The sequence below is a fragment of the Triturus cristatus genome, chromosome 3_2, assembly GCF_964204655.1.
Source record: "Triturus cristatus chromosome 3_2, aTriCri1.1, whole genome shotgun sequence".
Lineage (NCBI taxonomy): Eukaryota > Metazoa > Chordata > Amphibia > Caudata > Salamandridae > Triturus > Triturus cristatus.
Window position 1 is genome coordinate 146,445,886 of NC_140584.1, and position 25,376 is coordinate 146,471,261.

At 45.3% G+C, this 25,376-nt stretch overlaps 1 protein-coding gene across 8 annotated transcripts in view; it reads right to left on the reverse strand.

The window, feature by feature from the left end:
- Positions 1-25,376, reverse strand: part of USP28 (ubiquitin specific peptidase 28) — a 407,198-nt gene that overhangs the window by 215,974 nt on the left and 165,848 nt on the right. For all 8 annotated transcript variants that reach the window (XM_085647372.1, XM_085647371.1, XM_085647370.1 and 5 more), the window contains 2 exons: positions 24,420-24,493; positions 16,955-17,031 (listed from right to left, as the gene is read on the reverse strand). In XM_085647372.1, the coding sequence (XP_085503498.1) occupies positions 16,955-17,031; positions 24,420-24,493 (151 nt within the window). The remainder of the gene's footprint in view (positions 1-16,954; positions 17,032-24,419; positions 24,494-25,376) is intronic.

Consider the following 25,376-nt stretch of genomic DNA (forward strand, 5'->3'; position numbering starts at 1 on the left):
TTGGCAGGCTTAGTTTTTTTTAATGGAAATTATGGGGCACATCAGCTATCCGAAAGTCTCAAAAATTCTAAAATCTTTTTCCTCCTTGAGGCTACTCTGAGGCCGATGACGGTCCACGATAAATTTTTTAATTTCTTTGGTCTATCTAAATTGGCCATATGACTCCAATAATTTAGTGTAATAAAGGTATTTATAGCTCTTTAAAAGAGCTGGACTGTGCCAGATTTTGACTGAATCATTTTGACTAATGAGGTTTTTTTCTTTTTTTACCCTTATACTCCCCCGCCCTATACGTGCACTTAAAACATTTTATTGTTTGTGTTTTATTTTTTGCTGTTGACCCTCCTCCCCCCCCCCCCCCATTTCCCACGCCAGGGAACTCTCCTACTACTACGAGAGGTAGCTGGGTAGATTACCTCCTATTTGAGCTCTATTACACCAGGTGAAAGAAAGTATAGTGTTTATTTACGTTGTGCCTTTATTTGTTCAATGAACTTGCAGACTTCGGTTGGATCCCTGAAATGATGCATTTTGTTGTCCCACATCACTTTGAGGGAGGCTGGGAATCGTAAGTTAGCAGTGGCACCCAATTCTCTCAGCTCTGAAATAAACTTCCCCATCTCCCATTGTTTATCTTGAGTTGCACGAGAAATATCAGATCTCACCTTGAAAGACCATTCACCCTTCTTATAGATATTTGCTTTAAGCCATCCTGAATGAATTTTCTATTTCAGGGAATAAGATTTAAAATTAACCAGAATTTTCCTAGGGTTTTTTTTCCCTGGTCTCTTGAGATAGGGATCACGCTGGACTCTCTGGATATCCTCTTCTAGAGCAAGCTCATCGATATCCATGTTGAATTCTTTCAGAAGTTTGGTTGTAAAGCCCTTTATATCTTCACCTTCCAAACCCTCTGGGGCATTCAAAATGTTAATGTTATTTCTCCTGGCATTGTTTTCAAGGACCTCCAGCTTATTCCGCAGATCTTTATCATTTTCCTTCAGTTTAGCGATCTCGTTCTTGTTTACATCAACTTTTCCTGAGAGTTCTTCCAAGGAACTCTCAATTACTCCAACTCTGTCCTTCAATCTATTAATCTTATTTTCTAGTGTTTCCCAGGTATATTGAATCTTTTGTTGGTTTGTCTCTGAAATGGTAAATTTCTCTCGGACTTCTATTAGCAGAGTAGATATTAGTTTCTCTATGCCTGGTTGGGTGGACTGTTCTAGGTTGCGGAGGCTTCAGAAGCTATTTTCAGGGACCCATTGGTGATGTCAACTGGGTTTGTCTCACCTTGTGCGCCTATTTCGCTTTCTGTTGTAGCCGCTAAGGGGACGAATCTATTTTCCAACCACAATGTGCTGTCCATACCTTTAGTGGTACTGGTACCGGTGCCATCCATAATTTGTGTAGGGACTATGGAATCCGGCTTTTGAATCTCAGCTAAAGGTGCAGAGGCGAATACTGAGGCAGATACAGGTGTTATAATAGGTGTAGTAATGATGAGAAGAGGAGGGGTTAAATGCACAATTTGAGTCTGGACTTTAAAATATGAGCGAAGTGAAGGTGTAATTTTTACACAGTCGACATTTTTCTTATTAAGCTTTTTCCTAGCCCCCAACCGTAGTTCTGGTACCTGTCTAACTATCGAGGAGTCCTTTATTGCCTTATCTAGTGAGGCTACTTGAGAGCAACTAGATCCTCCCTCATTCCGCTCTTTTTGAGGAGACAGCAGTGATAAAGTATTTTGAGTCCTTACCTCCCTGCTCCATAAAATGTGTATCCGTCGATAGAGCTATCGGTAACGCTATTATTAACAATTAGGGCCTTTTTAGATTTAAATTTGTGATCTTTCCCCCCTCTTACCGGAGTCATCAGGTTTTCGGAGGAGAATTTGTTATTTTTTTACTTCCTCTCTGGGTTTCTTCAGCTGAATGGCGCGCAAGTCTTCCAAATTTGGGTGAACTGCACTCTGGTACACAAGTCAGACAGCACCCCTCGCCTCCCCCACCTCTGAAACCTATTCTTGCGGCAGCGCGCCGACCCTGACCGAGCCGACTAGCTGCCTCCGCCCACACACTGTAGTGTTGAGACGCCGTCTTCCGAGAGCACAACAAACACTGGTGCAAGGGAGCAGCCGAGCCCGCACAACAGCCTCAACCAAGTTTCAAACGGTGAGCCCCTCTATTTCCCCTGCCTCCGCCTCCACCCACACGCCACGCCGCACCGCACCGCGGTCGAGACACGACTGGGACGCTGCAATAGGCTGCAGATGGAGACTGGCAAGAGGGAGCCTCCCGAGCAAAGCACAAACGCCGTCAAAAAAAGTGCCCAGTCGGGACCGAGGGAGCACGCCCCAGACTGCACGCGATCGCTGTTTGCGCACCCAAAAGGCACAGGTCAGTTTTCGATCATTCCTTCACCCGGTGTGCCGGAGCTCATAACCGGCACTACCTGTCGGCCACCATGTTCCCCCCCATATAAATTTTGTTAACAGCTTGTTAAGTTTTTGATGGAATTCATCGGATAGTACTAGAAGCAGCACGCTTACAAGGTAATTGACTATCGGGGTGACCATCATCTTGATCGTCTCAATGCAGCCCCACCAAGAGAGAAATTTGGGATTCCATCCATCCAGTAGATTCTCAATTTACTTTAGCGTTAGGTTTTCGTTATGGTGGAGCGATTCTAGTAGGTCAGAGCCAAATTCTAGACACAGAAAGTTTATGAAATGGGACAGCCCAGTAGATTTGAAAAGGTAGGTAGTGCAGAGATTGTTTAAACCCTTGACTTTGGATTTATCCTTATTCAGCTCATAGCCTGCAACCAGGGTATATTTATCTATCGTCTGCAGGAAAGGAGGGATCGACTGAGCTGCATTCTCAGTCATGATTAGAATACCGTCAGCCTAGGCGACTTAGGCCAAATGTTATGGAGTAAAGGCTCAAAAGTCAAGATGAATAGAGAGTGGGGACTAGGGGACAGCCTTACCTGTTGCCTCTTTTTAAGTTAATGGCAGGGGACAATAGGCCGCCAGATCTCACCTTGGCAGACGGATCACTGTAAAGGGCCATGACCATCTTAGTAAAAGCTTCACCCAGGTTGAACGTCAGGAGAGACTCCCGAATAAACGACCAGGAGACCCTACTGAATTCCTTTTCAGCATCTAAGGTAATCGCAACGGTGGCCGAATTTGTTGATTTTATTTTGCTCTCTCAATGATATGGCATAGGAGGATGAGTATTGTATTTAGATAGTCGATTCTTCATGAACCCCACCTGTGTGTTACTAATCAGGCATGGTAAAAGCGGTTGAAGTCTCTTACAAAGGATTTTTGTATGCATTTTTGCATTCAAATTAACCCTTTCGATGCGCATGACGGAGCGGTTCCGTCATGCGCATCGGTCGCGCTGTGCGGATGACGGAACTGCTCCGTCACGGCCCGCCCGCGCAACGAACCTTCAGCACGGCGCGGTAATCCGCGCCGCGTTGAAGGGGTTAAGGAGATTGCCCTGTAATTGTTTTGCCAAGGTCAGGTATTCGCCCTCTTTTGGGATCATTCCAATAGTAGTCTCTCTAACTGTGCCTGCAATGACACCTGAATCTGAGAAGTGATGGAAAAAATCAAGAAGTATAGGAATAAGGACGGAGGCAATTTTTTTTATAAACGTTAGCAGTAAAGCCATCACAACTCGGAGCGTTACGTGGTGAGCTAAGGGACTTTTTCTCTAGGTCTGCGATAGCTGGTAAGTGTGGGTTATTTAGGCAATCCCTGCATTTCTCTATAGAAGAGTTTCAATCGTCCTCGTATATAGATTTGTAAAAGTCTTTGAGGATGCCCAAGAGTTTTTGATGATTCATTGAGTTACGTTCGCTTTATCTTTAAGTGCATTGATGACCTTATGGCTCTGTTTGCGTTTCAAATATGATGCCAGTATTTTAACACCTTTGTTTGCCTAACACAATTTTAGGCTTTTATATTTGTTAATCCAGACCCCAGCACTCTCACTCAGGATTCTATTGTATTTGTATTTTTCGATTGATAAGGGTAGAGAGAATTTAAGCATCTTGGTTGGAAATGTGAGTACCCTCTAGGGATGTAATCTTTTTTTTGCCCTAGCAGATTGTTAACGTGGGCTTTGTTTAATTTAGATTGGATCTCAATTAGTGTACCTCTAACAGTAGATTTTACTGTATCCGAATCAGTAGAGGGAGACGTATATAAGGTTAAGTTTACTTTAACATAAATTAGTATGGTGTTTTTGATAATGTCTCTGGGTGCACGAGTCTTTAATTGATTCATCATTGAATCTCCAAATTTTACAAGATGGTCTTGCTTTGGTTCCAATAAGAGATGGGGTAAACGTAGAGTGATCAGATACTGGACTTGGTAGATTGTCTGTCTGGTCGATTAGATGGGTGTGTGCCTTAGATATCAGCAGGTTATCAATTCTGTAGTATGATATGATGGGTTAGAGAAGATATAGTCCCTGGTATCAGAGTGTGGCAGTCCCCAGGAGTCATGTAGACAGAAACTAGAGCATAATTTAAGAAGCAACTTGTGTGATTTAGGGCACTGTAATGAGGTCCTGCATGGTATGTCAATGGTAACATCCATGGGTAGATTTAGGTCTCCGCCCATGATAGTGAAACCATCGGTAGGAACTTGGCTTAGAGGAGTAGCCAGGGAGTCTCAGAATTCAAGATCATCAATGTTTGGGCCGTACACAATGAGGAAATGGAAGCAATTTGTGTTTTTGGATATTTTTTATCAAGATCCATCTTATCTCATCATCTGTTATGTGTGAGTCAACAGATGCGCCTGAATTTTTAGTAATCAGCATTATTACCCCTCTCTTATTGTTGGCAGGGGGACACAGGGTGTCACTGATCCAATTCCTTACAACCGATAACATTTCTTTGTGGGTAATCTTGGTTTCCTGTAGTAGGATTACATCAGCTTTAAGTTTATAAAGGTCGTTGTCAATATTTTGGAGCTTAACTGGATGTTGAGTCAGTTGACATTTAGGTAGACTAATTCTAGATTCACATTAAGGGGATTGGTCGCCATGGGGTAGATATGACTTCGGCTTAGTGGAAGACATTTGATGGCTGTCCATTAAAACACCATCCCTTTCATCTAGAAAAGAATGTAAATCTTTGCACTAGCTGAAGATATGGTGTCTTCCATCAGCAAGGACTTCAAATTTCGCAGGAACAATGAAGGAGAACTGAAGACTCAAGCTCTTAAGTCGGGGTCTAAGGGCAAGGAAACCCTATCTGTCTGTGAGCAATCCTATAAGATAAATATTTTATGGCTGTTTTTTGTTCCACATTTTATGGTTGTTTGTTACGCATATGACTGAGGATGAGATGTGTGTTGATATCTTAGAGGACGGCAGGCAATCTGGCATGTGATGTTCCTATAGTCAGATTTCAATGATGTAACGCGATGTGCCCTTTCCAGTTCAAAATCTTTCTTGAAGAGTAAGCATGGTATTTGTGGTATCCACCTTTCCTAAAAGGCAATGCAAGTGTCTGTTGAGTCCTCTGATCCTTTGGGCACTCCAAAAATATTTAAGCTGCCCCTGCGGTTTCTTTCTGCCAGCTCGGTTATAAGCTTTTGTAGGGTTTTGGTTGTGATCTGTAGATTCTGGACATCCTTGCGTGAGCGAGCAGTTTTGTCTTCTAGAGAGCTGATTTGCACTACTGCATTAGCCACTTTGGTGCGGATAGTGTTAATGTCAGATCTGATTGTGCACAGTTCCTGTTCCTTGTTGGTTTTGGTGGACTTAGCTAGGTCATGTACCTCAGCGAAGTGTTTTAAGGATCGTGTACATGTGTTGCTTATTTATGTTTTCACTTTGATAGGGGAGTTAGGAAGCGGTGGTTCCGCTTTGGAGCTTTTGTAGTTTGGTTTGATTTCTTTTCTGCCATAGTTCTGACAGTAGAAAGAAGTTTTAGTGTACACGCCAATCTTGTTCTGAATTTGATTAGGGTCACCGGCGCAAAACCTCAGCTATGTTACAGATGATGGTATGAGTAGAGGCAGTGGGTACGGAGAGTAGATATGTAGAAAGAGCACGTGGCGTTTGTAGGTTGCACTTGTCAGCAGGCGGACTGAGAAATCAGCGTTCGCGCTACAGAGCCCCAAAAGATAGACACCAGTACACGTCCTTCGGCATCTAAATCAAGGGTGGAAAATCCAAGATCAGGTACTAGTGAATGCAGTTACATGTACAGGCAATATAGGCCAGCTGAGCTCAGGGGCCACACATGTTCAAATAGAGATGTTTGGAACACTGCTTGGATTGAAACACAGACAGACAGATTGAAACACAGGCAAACAGAAAGGTACAAAGACCAGCAGCTCAAGTAGTGATGCTTGTATTAATCACAGCCAGTCTCGAGGAGTCAAGGGTCAGCATAATTTTGACCAAGAGCGTTCTTGAGGTCTTATTCTCTAGCATCAACTGTATATAGGTGCAGAGGAGAGCAACTGATCGATGCCTTCAGAAATGTATTAGAGTGCCTCGTGGCAGGCTGCCATCTTAGGGTTAGGCAAGGTGAGATGAAAACCTCAGAGAAATCGAGGAGGCAAACAGACGCCTCAGCATAGTAACATGGATCACTAGCAGGTAGACTGCAGATGACCCTCTGTGGGAGCAGTAATTGAATACTAAGGGGCTTACTTGCACCGTGGAGCCTGAGCTTGTCTGTGTATCAGTGCCTGATCTAGTCCGGGCCAGAAGCCATTTTGATTATCAGCGTGCACTCGTCCCACAGAGTACAGTTCTCAGCAGAGATATTTGAGGAAAAGAGCTGGTAATTCTACGAAATGATGAGCTTCCTGGGTGCCCTCAGTCTTCCGATGCTTGGATCTGTAATTTTTAGGTCGAGACTGGGCAGCGCATGCGCTGCTCTGCAAGGCCTGCTGTATTGTGGTATGGACTTGATGCTCGGCCCACTCTCCGCCCACATTTTTCATTGGCTTGTGTGATTGTCCTTTGGAAACTGAGGCTTTCATTGGTCAATAGGCTTTGTAGTCTCTCCTAAGTACCGCCTTGTCTCAATGTGTAACATTCCATGATGACACTCCCTGTTACATCTGTTGTTACTCGGTAGGCTTTAATTACAGCCTCCGAGCACTATTTTGCTAAATGTTTTTTTTGCCCTGCTGTTGCAAGCAGAACAAGCTCTCTCGCAACACATAGCGGCCTGTACTCTCCACACCAAGTTCAGTGCCACTATAAAGATTTGAGCCCGGTCTCTCCTGATCTTTTTCAGTACTCTGAGCAGGAGAGGCCAGGCACAAAGATGTACAGGAGTTCCAACCCTCAGTTTAGGTGAAAGGCATTCCCCAGAGAGAACTGCCTTGAGAATTCCAACATACAAAGCTTTAACAATGCTCATTCTTTGCGGTGGCGAAAAGATCAAGACAGGGTTCTTTCCATTGTTCGAAGACGCGCGCTGCTACCTTTGACTAACTGCCATTCATGACCCGCTAGGCAATGTCGGTTGAGTTGATTCGCTAAGGCATTTAAAGATCTGACCAGATGCTAACCCAATAAGGAGATGCCCTGCATTTTCAGCCACTTCCAGACAAGTAATGCCTTTTGGCACAGTGCCCACTGCCACAGACCACTAGGTTTGTTGCAATACCATATGGCAGACATGTTGTCCGTGAAAATCTGTACCCAACCCACTTGATAGATGAGAGGCACACCTGCAGTGCCAAGCAAATTGCTTGCAACTCCAGCAAGTTGATGTGGAGATGAGCTGCCAGAAACCAGACTTCTGTGATCTTCACCTCTCCCAGATTACCTCTTTAACCCAGCAACAATGCATCTGTCGAGACAGTTAACCCAGTGTGGGGAAGGGAGAGGAGGTCTGCCGCAGGTCCAATTACTGTTGGGTAACCACCACTGTAGGTCTTTCGCAGACTCCTCCAATACCTTGGTGGAATTTAACAGGTTCCTTTAGTGCATAGTGAACAGACTTCAGATCCTAATGCAGAGCCTGCATGTTCCACGAGCAGGAGGTCAAAAGGCTCAGAAGACTCAGAGTTGCTCTCATTGAGACCCAGGTCAAGGGTTCAAACATGAGGCTCATAGCCCAAATATCCTGGACTCATTGTGGTGGAGGGAAGGCTTGGAAAAGCATCATATCCAGGAAGGCTTAGATGAAGAGGAGCCAATGCGAAAGAGTCAGGTGTGACTTCACCACATTGATGGAAAAGCCAAACTAAGTTAACGGGTTGGGCATTTTCTACAGATGGCTTACAATTGTTTGAAGAAAACCTGCCTTCAATCGCCAGTAATCAAGGTACAGGAAGACTGTTTTTTCCAACCTCTAATGATGGGCTGCAACCGGGGGGCAGAGCTAACCAGGCATGAAGATGGCTGCTTTGTAGAGGGATGGCACCTGAACCCTTGTGCCCAGCCAGCACGTAGGGGCTCCCTGGTCTGACCCAGGTTGGCATACAATGTCTACTGGTGTACACCCCGCATTGTTTGCCCCTCACCGATCGGGTGTACTGACTGGATAATCCTAACCGTATTGCACCATGTGCCTATCCTGACACTGTGCTAGCTGGCTCCTATGCCTAAGAGATATTAGAGTACTACACTGCCAGGAGTTTAATATAGTCAGACTTCACTGCTGGAACGCCAGCTTGAGGTGCCTCATCTGGACCTCCGAAAAATGAGTAAACATGAGGCGCGCCAATCGAAGTTGTTATTTGAAAGTAAAAGACAGACCCGCCAGGCAGACTAGGAGGCGCTGCAGGGGGTCGGAACTGAGCTTGCTACAGAGGGTGCCGACCAGGAGAATGACATTAAGGCAAACCTAATAGACATGAAATCAAGCCTGCGGACCATCGACGCTAAGTTCAACCTTATGGCCAGCCGCTTAGAACGAAGGAACGAGTCAACAAACAACGATTGCCTGGACCATCTGGAATCTTGTGTCTCAGACAACTATGATGCATGTGCCAAGACAACCAAACAGCTACTACGAATGGATAAAGTCCTTGATGTAATTAAAGCCAAAAACTAGGACCTGGAGGCGAGATCAAGGCGCAATAATCTCCACATTATCCCCTAGTCCACGGCCATAACCAAGATGGTGACCATGCTCCAGGACCTCTTCGGGGACGCTTGGTCTCCAGTTTTCATTGTGGAGTGCCCGCACCACTCCCTTGCACTAAACCCAGGCTGCCCCGGGGAACCACAGCTCACCAAATATTAGCTAAGCTCTTAAACTACAAGGATCGAGACACCGTTCTTCGGCTAGCTCGCGAGAGGGGGGACATTACACTATCAAAACAATGCAATGTCACTCTACCCTAATTTCACTGTAGCGGTACAGGCAGCATGAAGGGAATTCCTCACACCCAACTGCTTGTTGCAAATAGCGGAAAATAAAAACGCTCTTCTATACCCGGCTAAGCTGCATATGTCAAAAGAGGAAAGACCTCATCATTTCACTGACACAAAGACCGCACTTAAATTGGCAAGGAACATCACAGCTGGACATGGCTCTCCTGGGACGTCCTCACAAACCTGGGGGGGCGCACACCGACCTCAAGGACAACGACGAATGACTCATATGTCAGTGGGGGTCACAATTCTAACCGCCCAGTGTGGGAACTATAATCATCTTGTTGCACAGACTGTTTCTTATATTTCTCTCCTCGCAGCCTAGCAGCCCTGCGTGCAACGGAGGATATAGCCGTCGGATCACAATGAGGGTGACTTTCTCCACTTCAGCCACCCAGTGGTACCTTGACTGGGGAGTTCACACGGCTCTACTTTGCCCCCTGGGATGTATCCCACAGGTTGTTTCTCGGAGGGAGTGGGTTTTGGGAGAGGGGTGGGTTTCTAGGTCTCAACCTATTTTCTTGATTGGTGTGGGGGTGGTGTTTCTTCCTCTGCATGTTTAGCTTGTTGTGTTTCGTTTTTGATGGCAGAACTGCACATTGTTCGCATGTCCCGATAATAAGATTCTTACTGTTCCCACACGGCAATCGAGACCCCTGCTTCCTATTTATGGTACCTACTAGCAGGCTATATTCTTCCATCACGCTACTTATTGCAGTTACTTTTCATGTTTCTCCCACTCTGCTCACTTATACCTCCTCACAAAGGTCATGACCGCTATTAAATGCTTGACTTGGAATATACGTGGCCTTAACGATAAACGCAAGGCCAGCTTTATTCACAACTATCTCACCCGGCACTACATTGATATAGGTTTCCTACAAGAACTCCACTTAACTCACAACACGGTGTCCAGACTGCTGGCGCAATGGTGCTCAGAAATGTATACCTCCCCTTACTCCAACTACTCTCATCAGGAGCGGCGCCTCATTCAGATTAAAAGTGACACTGAGGGGCGATATGTCCTCTTGGCTGGCACCCTGTGCTGCCACCCGGTTACCCTCACTTCCATTTATAGTCCAAATATGGACTCTCCTGAATTCTTCTCCGAGGTGAGGTGACAGCCAGTCTGGGATCGGGCAATGTGATGTGGGGAGGAGACTTCAACGTAGCATTGAACCCCGCTCTGGACTCTTCAGGCACCCCCCATCCCCTTCACCCCAGAGCAGCCGCACAACTACACAAACAGATAAGCGACGCATATCTGGTTGATGCTTGGTGCTGCCTGCACAGCGATCTCAAGGAGGGTATGTGTATCTCATTGGCTCACAACACCTGGTAAAGAATTGACTATTGACTACTGGCTGACCTTCCGAGGAATTTTCATGTGGAAAATAAACGTGACTCACCTCCCTCGCACTTTCTGACCACGCACTTCTGGAACTCTCCCCACCATTGCACACTCCACAGGCTTTCAGCTGGCGGCTGCCCGCTGGAGCGCTCTGCGATTCAGTTTTCCACACGGAGGTCCAGACTGCCATAGCGGAGTATTTGATATCAATGAAGGCTAAGAGTCTTCTCCACAAACCAGATGGGAGGCCTATAAAGTGACCATACGTGAGGTTTGCATCAGCAAGCAAGCCGGAGTACTAAAGGCGATTCGTAATCGCCCTGTCGGGATCGAGCGCGAGATAGTTTTGCGGGAACGCAATTATTACAGCTCAAAAGACCCTGTCTTGCCGGCAGACATTTGCGTGAAAATCACAGAGTTTAATAAGGTGGCAGACCTCGAATTGAACTTCTTGTCCTGCGAGGCAACGGCGTGATGCTATGGTGATGCTATGCTTAGACAGCCTAGGGCCTCCGAATATGTGGTCGAACTCTTAAGACAACCATCTGGAGCGGCACTCTTCGCTCACTGGTCTTCTTAACACCTCCTCATCATTTTATTCCCACCTATGCCAATCTATGATATCGCCGTCTGGCGAAAAACTTGCCGATTACTTGAAAACGGTGCAGTTACTATGGTTAAATCAAGCCCATCAATTGTATTTGGACGTACCTTTCACTGAGGAAGAAGTGCTGCAGGTCATGCAAATCTCACAGGTAATAAGATGCCCGGCTCATACAGGCTTACGGCTTACTTTTATAAGGAATATGCTGCCCATCTAGTTCCTCACCTCTTGTTCAAAGCCTCTGTGGGCACCGCCGAGCTTTCGCCTTCCCTTCATGAGGCAGTAATTGTTACTATGCTCAAGCCGTACAAACCAGCAAATCGATGCGACTCGTACCGGCCACTGTCGATGATCAACACGGACATTAAAATACTGGCTAAGTTAATCGCTAATAGTTTCCTGCCTCTTCTACCTGACATAGTCCATCTGGACCAGCTGGGCTGCTCCACAACACATAACCTATTTTGCAAAGTGTGGACCCCAGCCTGACCGTGCTACTAAACGCTACAAAAGCGTTCGACACACTAGGGTGGCCATTCTTATTCACACTGTTAAATCACATCGCCTGGAGTGCAAGATTTGGGAGTCTTATTTAATTGCTGCACGCTTCCCCAACAGCTAGGGTGCAATTGAATAGGATGATTTCAGACCCCTTCTCAATCTCCTGGGGCAGACAGCAGAGGTGCTCCCTCTCCCCCAGCCTATTAGCGATGGCGATGGAGCCCCTTGCTTATAGCAGCATTACGCACATCGGGGGCTCAACTTTATCAACAGATGGGTCGTGATTTCCTATGTATGATAATGACACAGCTCTCTATATTTGGGACCCCCAAACAAATTTAGACCCCTTTATTCAGGAAGTAATCAGATTTAGGGGTCTGTCAGGCATACAGATAAATTAGGGTATATCTACTGCTTTTCCCTTTACTGACGCCACGCAACATGGACACTGATTTCTCCCTGACGTGGGCGAGTGAACCGTTGAAATATCTGGGAATCCGGCTCAGCCGAGAAATGGATGAGCTATGGCACGCTAACTATGGCTGAATGTTGTCCTGGCTTGAGAACAGATTCCCCATCTGGAACTGTCTCCCACTGTCACTGACGGACCGATTGGCTATTGCAAAAATGGTGGTATTACTCAAATTGTTATAGCTGTTTCTCACTATCCCCATTTTGCTCCCCAGACAGTTCCTTCGACGATTGTGCTCTAACCTAACATCATTAGCGTGGGCTGGGAAACAACCCTGAATCGCATGGGAAATCCTCACATCACCATTAAAGCAGGGGAGCTTACAGGCACCTGACATGGTGCTCTATGCTCAGGCCCAATATCTGCATTATTGGGTATAACCCGCCACGATTCCCAACGCGTGTGGCGGGGGAGGTGAACATTGCCTCTCCTATTCCTTTGACAACTGCACTTTATCAATACTATAATTCTCCACTGGCAGAAGTCAATACCGTGGAATGTGTTAGATGGGCTTGGGATGGTCTGCGTCGCCGAGCTGAGCTACACTGTCTTTATGCCCCCTCTATCCCCTTGGCTCACAATCCAATGCTGCCTGGATGCTTACAGGATGTTGGTGCTAAAGCACGGGTGCACAGCAGGAAACTGTTCACGTACAGTGAATAGTATCCTAACGATCAATTTCTTCCCTCATTTACGTTAGAGGGGACCCCTACCTTCCACCATGCTCGATACACTCCTGTACTATCAGATTCTTGCAACTTGCAGAGCACAGCATGCTACTTTCCCTAGACCTCCGCCTACACTACATTCCCTTGAATACATATTGAAAAATGCCTCACGCTGTAAACTGGTCACACGCCTGTATACCACCATGCAAGACAAAGCCCCCGTCCATAGCCCCACTGCTTTCAATAGGTGGGCAGCAGACATAGCCCCCCACCTACTGAAGCACAATGGGCTTATTGTTGTGAACAACAGAGGGCACTTTGACCCAACTATAGACTCAGACTTATTCATTTCAAATTTCTTAATAGGCTATATCGTACACCTGAACAGATGCAATATATGGGCCTCTTGGCAGAGGTACGCTGCGTGCGTTGCGCAGTGTCCCAAGTCTCTTTCTTCCACTTAGCCTGGGAGTGCCCCAAAATTGCAAACTATTGGAGAAAGATACACCATATCATTCAACAAATAAAGAGTCACTCACTATCTACAACTCCACTAGTCAGCATGCTGGGCACGCCGCCGCATGGCCATGCTCATGTTCCGGGCCAAACGTCAAGTAGGTAAGCATTGGGGGAGGAAACCTGCACCTATGGCTGCGTCCTGGCTACGGGATGTCGTCTACTGTCGGGAGCAGTTGGCCCATTACTGTGAATTAATGCCGCTGACCTCTCGCCCTCTAGTCATTTGAGAACCTCTAATGAATTACCTACGATCCCAAACCCCTTCCCCTTCTTAGTCGCCACTCGAGTTGCATGGGTACTCATCACTGCGAGTCTCCTGGTCATTGTTGTGTGGAAAAGTTGACAACCTATCTCCTTTACTTGAAATAGACCGCAGGAGTAGGTCTCTGTATTTAACACCGCTATACTGAGTACTACCATAGCATGGCCCTTCCATTAAGTAAACCAACAATTATATGTTGCTGTGACTTCTTGTAGGTAAGACATATGGGATGATATCATGCTGTAATAATGACACAGATTTCTGCCTTCTGTTCTTATTATAAAATGCTAAACAAAATTAAAATAAATAAAAAAATAAAAAAGATGGCCTGCAACCACAATTATCACCTTTGTGAACACCAGAGGTGCAATGGTAAGGCCAAAGGGGAGCACACAAACCTGAAAGTGCTCTTGGCCTACCCGAAAGTGCAGACAGCACCAGAGGAATTGCATGACAAGGATGTGAAAGTAGGTGTTCTGCAGATCCAACACCAGCCCCAGACCCAGTCCCAGTCCTCTGGGTCCAAGGCAGACAGAACAAGGGCCAGGGTGAGCATTTTGAACATGTCCTTCCAGAGGAAAAAGTTCAGGTGGCGAAGATCTAAAATGTGACAAAGGCCAACGTCCTTCTTCAGGACCAGAATAACAGGAGTAACAGCCAGTTCCGATATCTGATGCCGGCGCTCTCTCTATGGCTTTCTTGCACAGGAGAGGTTACTTCTCCAAGGTGGCCCTCCCGGAGGTGTTCTGGTGTGGGTGGCACATCCAGGGAATGTGATATGAAGAGTAGAGAGAAACCATGTTTTACTATTGGCGCACCCTTTAGTTGGATGTAATTCTCTACCACCCGGGGAGGTGGATGGTGACACGTCCTCCCAATGGACCGATCAGGAGTTGAAGAGGGTGAATTAATAGGTTCTGCTGCAGGAGGAGGAGCTGGGGTTTGGGTAGCACGTTGCTTTTGGCGGCTTGGACACTGCCAGCCTGATCTCCTGCTTCTACCTCGAAAGGACTGAGAGGCCTGCTGTTGAGGAAGGTTCTATTGGGGCACAATTTCTAGGGGAACTGCCAAATAGGCAGGGCAAGCCATAGAGAGCATGATGTTGTCTTTATCTCGTTTAACCTCTCCAAGGCAGTCTGCTTTACTCCATAGAGTTATCAAAGGACACATTCATTAAAGGCTGCTGGGCATCAATGGAAAAGCATATGGAGAGATTTCAGGCCCCAGTGCCAAGCCCGAGCGAATGGAGTACTTCAGCGTATCCAGGCCATCTTGAATCAGAGGTTGCATTGTTGGCCAAATGTCCTCTGGGACAGGAGGCAAGATGTCCGCCACTCAGTCCCACAATGCATGGCAGCTGGTGTTGACTGACCTGAGGGCAAGGCTGTCAGAGTTGAACATATGCTTGGCGAATGCCACCATGCATTTAGATCCAGCCTGGTGGGGTGGTTGGAATTGTGTTTGGGTAGGGACGACCAGTGCATGCTTGCATCACTAGGCTCTCAAGAGTGGGATATTGTAAAATGAAAAACAGATCCCCAGGGCCCAATTTGTGCCACCGTGCTACTTGCCTACAGATTATGGGGCAAGACCCTGGCTTTGCCCAGGTACCCCGCAGCACATCTTTAAGGGCCTCATTGAAAGGTAGCAGAATTTCCTTGTTCAGTTTGTGCTGGGATCAGTGCCTCTGTCAGCATGTTGGTCTTGACCTCTGTGAAGTCCAGCAATTCGGACACACTTCTGATTAAAGTGGATGAGGAAGCGAATTCCTGGGTTATCATTAAAGGGGCGGGGAAGAAAGGACAATGTCTGGAGAAGTAACGAGACCACTGGCAACTTGTATTTCTTTCAAAATATTGCACCAAAGGTAAGGGGCATCACCATCACAAATATCATTATAAAACGTAAGGTAAACTTCTGGGTCCGAATGGGGTTAAGGGTGTGGTGACTAGGACCTCAGGACAGGTATCTAGGTCTGAGAGACCCAAAAAACTGATGGTGACTTTGGTGCTCATATCAAGGCTCGGAGTGGCGGCAACAGACACTGCACTGGGGTTGGAGTCGGTGGAGCCAAGCTTGCTGAAAGTGCTATGCTCAGAACGGAGTTGAGTGGCACAGTCTGCATCGGGGAGTGATCTGTTGACAATAGCCCAACTGGAGGCCATCTCTAATCCTTTGGGTCCAAAGGCATCCCAGAGGGTTCTGGTGGGTTACATAGCCAACCTAATCTTATGGAGCTGTTGTGGAGTCTCCGATGGCCCAGGGTGCATCATAAGCAGGTCCGGAATCTGGGAAATAGTCCATGGCCTGGAGGTACCAGAGTGCTTGGACCTCTTAAATTTCTTAGATTGTCTGTACTTACCTGAACTCTATGACTTCGACGATGACTAGTCTGGAGATTGGCCTTGGAAGTGAAAGCAAGTTCCAACCCTCGACTGAGACTGTATGTTCTTTGACTTCTTGCAAGACATTGACAATAGCAAGTTTGGTTAGATAGCCATGGATAGCCTTGCGATTTATCTTGGGGTAAGAGTCACATGGCGCAGTCGTGTTCGGAACCGAAATACAAGAGGCATACATCATGGGTATCTGGTGGTTCAATACTTTATTTTGTTTTAGCTTTTTTATCTTTGATGTTTGAGTCATCAAGAATGATTGCATATGGCACTCCTGTTTATACATAGTCTACGGGATACAGTAATTCAAATAATACACTACCCTTTCTTAGTGACAATAATAATTCTATTTTTCTGTGATAGACATTTTTTTAAAAAATCTGCACCTGTTGTAATTTGACCTGCCTGCTACAGAGCACCCAAATGTTTATATTACATTTTTTACAATGTTTATTCTTGTTTTCTAATTTACTATTTTTAGTGCAAGCCTGTGGCAACAACGTTTGGGCTAGCATGTTTACGCTTTTCCCTTCTTTTCATTTTTGAGGCACATATATTGTACACCATAAATTTGTAGTGTAAACTCAGTGTATAAACTGCACTTTTCTTTTGTCTTGCAGTATAAGCATGTGTATGTTTAGATTTTTCTTTTTGTGATGCTTATGTTGCTTTGCAATCAGTAAAGAGGTCTGAATGAAATAAGCGTAAGCACTGGCAATAGACCTCTTTTGGGGAACATTTCCAACAATCTACTTCAAGTAATGGCATATTCAACAACAGATCACTTGATTAAAAACATACCATCACGAATGCCTTCAGTCAGGAAAGTGCCATAAAAAAGCTGCACCATTGGATTTTCAGACTTGTCTCTGGAGGTGCTGTAAAAAGGGAAATAACGTTTAATATCAAACATATCAATGTGTAACTAATTATTCCAACATGACACAAATTAGCTGTGTTCCAAGTTAATTCCACACTTAAGATATCGAGTACAAATGAAGGATAAGTTACTTCTATTGTTTTACTGATTATGGAAAAGGTGATTGTGAAGACTGTAGGAGAGGACTGTGACAGAGAGTACATGGAAAAATTAGTGATTTCTTCGGAGTAGGCTTGTCCAGCATAGATCACCGAGTGCTGGATTCACTTTTGTTAGGATTACTACTCAATGTGTAAAAGAGTATTATTTAGATTTGCTGTCTGTAGTGACAAGATAGTGGCTGGGCGCAAAATGGCTGCTTCCAGCTAGAGCTTTGATGCCTCCCAGCACCCCCTCTGAAAATGTAGCAGACCCCCAGCACCTCTGTTACGCATCTCAAAGACTGATATGATGGTAGGGGGGCACCGTTTGATCCTTTTTGGCGGTTCCTGGAAGAATTGCTCTAGCGGAGAAGTGGAGCGACAAAGTGCTCAAGATGGCCAGCTTCCACAACGATTTTGAAGCCATCCAGAGTCTTATAGATGGTTTCTTGTGCGTGGCTCTGACTGTGAGGGGCTCAGTTGTACCAAATAAGTCCAGCGCATGTCTGGTCTCAGGTTGAATCTTCATCATTAATATTGTACTGGCACTCAGAGAGCAGACTTATTGGAGCCTGGGCTCTATCCCGTCTGCAGTGACTGAGGAGGATTGGGAGAGCGTCATATGGGTATTCTGGTCTCTGCCTTTATTGGCTCGGGCAGGGTCCAGCTTTCATTCTATGCAACGGCAGTTAAGTAAATGGGGTTGTCTGCACTCAATTTTAGGGGACTGAGATTACTTGATCCCTCAGATTTGCAACGTGGTACTGGAGGGTCCAGGAGTTGACTTTTGTACCGCTCCCCACTTTTTGGATCAATGAGGCTGGCATTCTGACATTGCTTGGGGTCGCAGCTGCATGGCTATGTTAGTGGACCTTCCCCTGAAGTTCTCCTCAACCTGCAGCTGGTAGTTCTGGTTTGATCCTATCACCTTGGTCCAGCCTTCGCATCCACAGAATTTTGGCCTTGAGGTGCTCGCATGGTTGCTTAACTGGTGGCTCCTTATCCTGCTGTGGTCTGTTACAGGGACATTCAACCTAAAAAATAATTGAAGTCTGAGCAATAGCATTACCTATCTGTCCTGACGCAGCAATTTGTGTTACAACTGAATATATACTGAATTTGACACTGTTTATCCTTTCTGTGGTGTGGTATTGGAGTTATGTAGATCTTCGAGTCTTCCAAGTGTATTCTTGGCCCTTTGTTTTATATAGGAGGTCTTTAGAGAGCTTTGAATACATCTTACGGATAACAATCCTCGCTGCTCTAATTATCCAACGGATTGGATCTGTGATTGAATGTGCTTGGTTGTGTTGATTTTTTTTTTCAACTAGTTTTCAGCTAGGAGTTGAGTCTTGTCAAAAGATTGTCCTCTCTAGTTTTCCCCGGTGGCCAAGGGTAAGACCACCCATCAGGCTCTTCTCAGACACCTTTTTGAAAAGTCAAAACACACTATCCCTAACATGGCGGATATCACCTTAGAAACGTTAATGAGGGAACTTACAAGAATCAAGACAACAATGGATCTAATGCACGCAGACACCACGTCCACAGCGGCTGATCTTAAATTCCTGACAACAGACCGTAGTGACTTCATGAAACATATCACAGGATTGAGGCTGTGGATGAGCACTTGACAGTCCTAGAAACTAATCTTGATGTGGGGAGTGAGGTATGGTACCTATGCAGGAAGCTAACATTAGTTGAAGATTGCAGCCGCAGAAATACCGTTTGCTTTTTTGGTATACCAGAGGATGTAGAGGCAAAAAACCTGGAGGGTTTCTTTCGGTTTTCATTCCAGAGCTTACAGGGCTCACTTACATGCTTTGGTTGGAATTCCAGATGACACACCGGATTTGTGATTGAGGAGCCACTAGTCTGAATACTACATAACCAATTATCGCTTGTTTCCTATGTCATTGGCAAGCTCGTCAGGTCACTGTAGCACCCAAGAGACACACTGGTCATTTTTTTTCACAGCATCAAAGTCTATGCCACTGCTAATTTCTCACAAAATACTGTGCTCCATCGTAAGAAAGTCTCGCCGTTTTGGTCGACTTTGAGGAAACTTGGTATCCACTATAGCCTTTTGGAACAGGTCACCATGGTCCTTACCAATGATGGCAAGCATAAAGAATTAAAGGAACCAGATGATTCTGATTTTTGTTTTGTTTTCTCTGTCTGAAGCAGACATGAAGGTGATGTGAACTGACCCTAACATTACACCGCAGTCAATTTCAGTATTGTGCCTGCCCAGCGTGAAGGCCAGAGTGATGATGTCCCAGAACGTAAGAGGCTGGATTATGCGCTAAAACCCACGAAAGGGAAGACCCCTAGAGAAGGATCTGAAGCTGCTGCGAGGGGTCGTGACAAGTCTCGCAATCTTTGAACACTCCTGCTACTGGCGCCTAAGTAGAGTGCATTCCCGTAGTCCATTCGAGAGGTGACAAGTGCGTGGACTAGGGTTTTTCTGGCAGCTACCGGGAGCACATCTAAGGTCTTCCGAAGGCCTTTCATTATGCCAAAGCACTTTCCAGCCACAGTCCTGGTGTGGTGATCAAAAGAGAGATTAGAGTCTAGCCACATCCCCAGGTTCTTTACCTGCTCCTTTGGGGTGGGGGTGGAACCCAGAGTCTGTGGCCACCATCTAGGTGACCATAACGCGGTAGCCCTACCCACAATTAGGACCTCGGTCTTGCCGCCATTTAACTTTAAGCAGTTGTTAGACATCCAGACTGTAAGTTCTTGTAGGCACGCGGAGAAGTTAGCGACAGCTACTTCCTGAGATTGGGACAGAGATACTACAAGCTGCGTGTCATCCGCATATGACAACACTAATGCCGTATTTTTCAATGATTTTAGACAGAGAGGCCATATACAGATAAAAAAGCGTAGGGCTTAGTATAGAGCCCTGGGGGACCCCCTGACCCAACCGGATATTCTTGGAGTAGTACGGCCCTTGGGATACTTGAAAACTCCTGTCCTGGAGGAAAGAGCTTAACCATTTCAGCGGCAGGTTGGTCAGTCCGTTTTCCTTAAGGCGCTGCAGGAGTATGGGATGGGCCACGGTGTCGAACGCGGCGCTAAGGTCCAGCAGAATCAGCGCCACCGTTTGTCCTGTATCGACCTGTTACCAGATCATTTGGCCTCCGGCTTCCTGACATGAGGCTTTACTGCCTGGCTCAACATTTATCAAACTGACATATGTTTTGGTTCCTATCGCTGATCGTCATCATTGGGTGTCCCAGAAGCGGAACACTGTACAGGTTCCTGTTGGTTTAGGCATATTACACAATCCTGGCATTTTGGCAGCCCCAATTTTTCCTTCTACTTTAAGGATTATGTGCGTTGCATGGGAAGATTCAGACTGACTCTTGAGAGTTGATAGAACAGTTCATAAAGAATGCCACTTTGGTACAATGAGGGAATCACTGTGGACCGCCAGTCGATCAAATGTGCTGTATGAGAAGAACAGAGAATTAAAACAACTGAAGACAGTCTAGATCGGGATTCCTTTCGTTCCTTTGAGATGTTAAAAACCAACATTCTCGCTTCCCCAGTCGCAGTCCTGTAGGCATTGGCAAGTACATCATACCTTGAAAGGTAAGCTCGGGTGAGAACTGAGTCATCTCTTGGCTTCGCGGATTGTAAACTACATGTGGGGCTTTTCCAAGAGAGGTGTGTCAAATATGTACCTATGCTCACTGACAATCTCTACTCGCATGATACTTGCTTTGTGGCTAAATCCGCCTGGCAGGAGCAGTTGGGTGTAATTTTAAATTATCATGATCGCTCGCTCAAAGAAGCGTGCTCTAGGTTTGCTTATTTACAAGTCAACCATAATTTTTTTGGGTCTCTGTAGGAATGTGCACCTTTTTGACATGGTCACCCCCACTTTTTGCCTGGTAAATTATATGATTTCGACTCAAAGTCCACTAGGTTCCAACTAACTGGGTCTCCAGCGCCAGAGTTCTTTCCCAAATATGTACAATTGTTCCCCAATTGGCACAACCTTTAGCATCCTCTGTAAGTCCCTAGTAATCAGGACCCTGGTAAGAAGGGCCTGAGGCACTGAAAAGGGCCCCTAAGGGCTGCAGCACCAATTGTGCCACCCTAAGGAACCCCTCACCAAGCACATGGAAAGACTGCTATTGTAGGCTGCGTATCTTGGTGCAGACTAAAGTGAAAACTTGACAGTCACATATCCCGGTGTACCATGTTCCCTACCACTGCATGTTATACTTGTAAGTCATCCCTACACTAGGCTTGAAAGCCCTAAGGCAGGGTGCTTAGTACTACATGTGAGGTCATACCTACATGAGCAGATATGCCCCTGTACTGGTCAGTTCCATTAATGCCAGTACAAGGTACCAGGGAAGCCATTTTCGACAAAGTCCTGGACATTGGTGCAAACAAGATCCCCAGCTACATGATGGCTTCACTAAAAATAGAGATATTTGGTATCTCAGGAGACCCAGAAAAAAAGCTTGTCTGGGAAGAGGGTACAACGCCCCCTCCCACAGGTTGACCTGCAGTTTAGCATTCTTTAGGCGGCAAGCCTCAAAGGGCTGCCACCTTTGAAATGAGACTCTGGCTCCCCCCCCCACAACAGAGGAATCCAACCCCTTTGTCCAGGACCCCCTTGGCACCTGGCAAGAGGGAAAATTAGCTAATCAGGTAGGCGTGCCACGTCCAGGCTAGTACCACCCCTACTGTGAGGTGGACATACATTTTTAGAAGCAGCCATCCTTGTGATGGCATACTTAGGAATTTTGGGACAGGGTTATGGCCACTTCCCACAGGAAGTAGTCATATAGGGGGCGCAGTGATCCCAAGGGTCAGTAGCCCATTGGCTTCTACCATACACTCCCCTAATGCCCCTAAATTCAGTATTTAGGGAAGTCCCTGGCACCAGAGGAGCAGTTCCTGACGACCTATGAAGAAGATGGACACAAAGAGCTGTGAAAGCAAAAGAGAGTACTTGACCTGGCCCCAGTCCTGCTGCTTGTCTGCTGTTCTCCATCTAATATGAGCCAAAGTAGACTTGTCCTGCAGCTGAGGACCTCCAGAACCTGGAAGGACTGCCTGCCTTCAATAAAGACCATGACCTCCTGTGAACAGCGAACCTGTTCAAAAGAAACTCAAACTCCAAAGAAAAGACTCTGATGCCTCCGGAAGCACCGAATACTCGAAACCTGAAGTCAGCTCTGCAAAAGATGCCTCCGGCCTGATTTGAAGTGGCCCACTGGTGCCAACAATGTTCCAAAGTGCTCCTGGCAAGGAAACCAGACGTCTAAAGACATCTCAGCAGCTAGCAACCCTGGGTCATGGAGAGGGGCTGATGCAGAAGTTGTTATTCCTCCCATAGGATTACTTTGAAGAACTCCACAATTGCAGTTTCAACTTTTTGAAAATAATGTATTCTTAAAAATGTCCCTTACCTAAAAGATTGTCTTCTGATGCCTAAAGATATATAAAGATACCTTCTATTTTTATAAATTGCTGTGGATCTCCTTCTTGAGTTGTGATGTCATTTATTAATCATTGTGTATATTTGCAAATGTCTTGCACTCCTCTGTGTTAAGCCTAAGGCTGTTCGACTACACTACCTCTTAATAAAGCACTTTGGGATTGCCCAGCAAGCCCTGTCCACTCAAAAGGGAACCAGGGGAATCTCTACACGATATATCAGATTTTCAACATACCACATAAAGAACCAGCTTTCCACAGTCTCCTTTAAAATTGTAGAAGGCTCGCCTGGTTCCTAGTGCGGTATGTTGGAGGTGTCCAGACGTTGCATGTGACTTGTACCATATACTTTGGTCATGCCCTACATTAGATACCTCCTGGTGTTATGTATGAGAGACACTACACTCAAATAGTTTTATTCCTCTTGAGGTGTCTGACAAGATGGCCTGCTTACATGATTTTGTCGCTTCTGATACTACGACTTCCCATTGGCGTAGATGGATGTCGACTGACCTTAAGGTGGCTAAGATCTGCATATTACGGCATTAGCATACAGCACATCAAAAATGGTTAGCTGAACTTTACTGGTTGGCTAAATATGAATGCCGAATTTCAAGGCTCAAGATCAAATCCAGGGATTCTATGAGATTTGGGGTCCTTTTTTTAGCTTATGTGAACACTGGCTTTCTCTTGCATGGGATTACTACTTTATCCGCTCAATTGTGACGATACTTGGAGTGTTTTCATCTGTGATTTCAGTCTGGAATGAAACATTTGAGACATGGAAAGTAATCCATTTGTTTGTGGGGTGTATGTTATGTGTGGGGATAGGTTACCCCAGGCATTGCTTACACTGTGTAGCTTAAGCGAGAGGGCTCGGTTGTTCCTTATTGGGTTTAATTTTTCTCTCTTCTTTCTTTCTTAAGTTCTTTATGTTCCTTTCTGGGATCTTATTAAGTATAATATTTATATTGGAGTGGAGTACTTTGTGGTGTACTTTGTATTTCATTACATATGTTTTTCATGTATGATGAAAACATCAATAAAGAAATCTAAAAACAAAATTACATTTAAAAAAAGATTTGCTGTCTGTAGAGTTATCATTTGTGGCTATCCTCATTAGTTGGCATGGATCCAACACTCTTGAGCCTACACTGGACACCCGAAATAAAAAGGATTTCAGAGTACTTGCCAATGGTTACTAGAGCAATAGATAAAGGATGATGCAGTGCTGACAACACACGAGGGAAACAGTTGAGATTAAAACAAAACAAACACAGGTGTGGCGAAGAAAAGAAAAGCAAAGTAGAGGAGACTTAAACAATATCAGATAAAAGGCTCTCAAAATGCGGGTTAAATGTCTACGAGAAGAGAGTGTAGTGATATTGGTGATAATAGTAATAGGGGATACAGTAATTGGCAGATAAGTATGTGAAGAAGAAGGTGACAAGAGGCACGAAATGCTGCTAGAGAGAAGCTGCAAGTGACCAGGTTGCAGAATTGGAAACATGAAAGGAAGATTTTCAGTAGCGGCCATTTTATTAGTGGTAATTTCAAAACAGTAGTATGTATTTAATGGTATATAAATATAATGGATGCTTAGTTGCGAGGAACCACACTCTCAGCATGACCTCAAGATGCACTTCTGATTCAGAGCTGTGATGCCTTAAGAGTATAACTGGGACACCCCCACTTTCAATCTACAACACTAACGCGTGTTACTGTTGCATCCTCATAAACTCGTTAAAATGTCAGCACAAAAAATAATTAAGCTACTCACTCTACATTTACAGTCAGTTGGAAAGCGTCCTCCAGCCAATCCAGGAGTTTGTGTGTGAACTCGCTTACATCTTGCTATAAATTGGTATGAAATCAAATTCATTAAAAGGTAGAAGATCAAATTATTCATGCAGACTCAATTTTAAAATACATCTATGGTGTATGCAATGGAGATTAAAAGAACATTTCTGCTAAACATGCGTGGTATATCGACTAAACAATCACTATATGTACAGGCATATTTTGCATTTTAATGTTAACTGCAAAAGCCTGCAATGCATGCTTAAAACTGAGCTTTTCGAGAGTCTGGCTATTGTCAGAACAGTAAGCATATGACAGTCTATATGTACTCATAAGCACGTGTCTGATTAAAAATAATCGGCGCACTTTTAGAACTTTTAGAAGAAGACTGAAAAGATTGCAGCAAACTTCACCAAGAGCTGAAATAACATCTCCACATCACAGGAACATTTGCTCTTCCTTCCCATCTTGCAACTATCACTGTAGTTAACTCTAGGCCTTGAATACTGTTCAGCTGCTAAGCATGGCCAATGAGTGTCTCATGGTACTATGGACCCCAGCTCAACTAATGCTTCAAACAATTCCAATTCCATCTGTCCACTCTGTTAAACACATTAAACATGATCAATTCTACCTTCCAGCCTGAGGTTGTTATAGGTCACGCTAAAACTTGACATCATCCCTCCAGTCCTGAAACAAAATAAAATCATCCCCAGCCCTGAAGATTATGCCAACTACTGACCTCTCTCTAACCTACCCTCCCCATCAAAACATCACTGGACAACTCCTAGATACGTGGAACGCAACCACAGCAAACAGCAAGAATTCAGAACAGCGGGGGAGTTGAATCAGACTTAACCTATATCAGACTCCACTGATGACATAGTCACCACACACTAGTGGTTGTATGAATAGCTCGATTCAGAATATGGAGTGA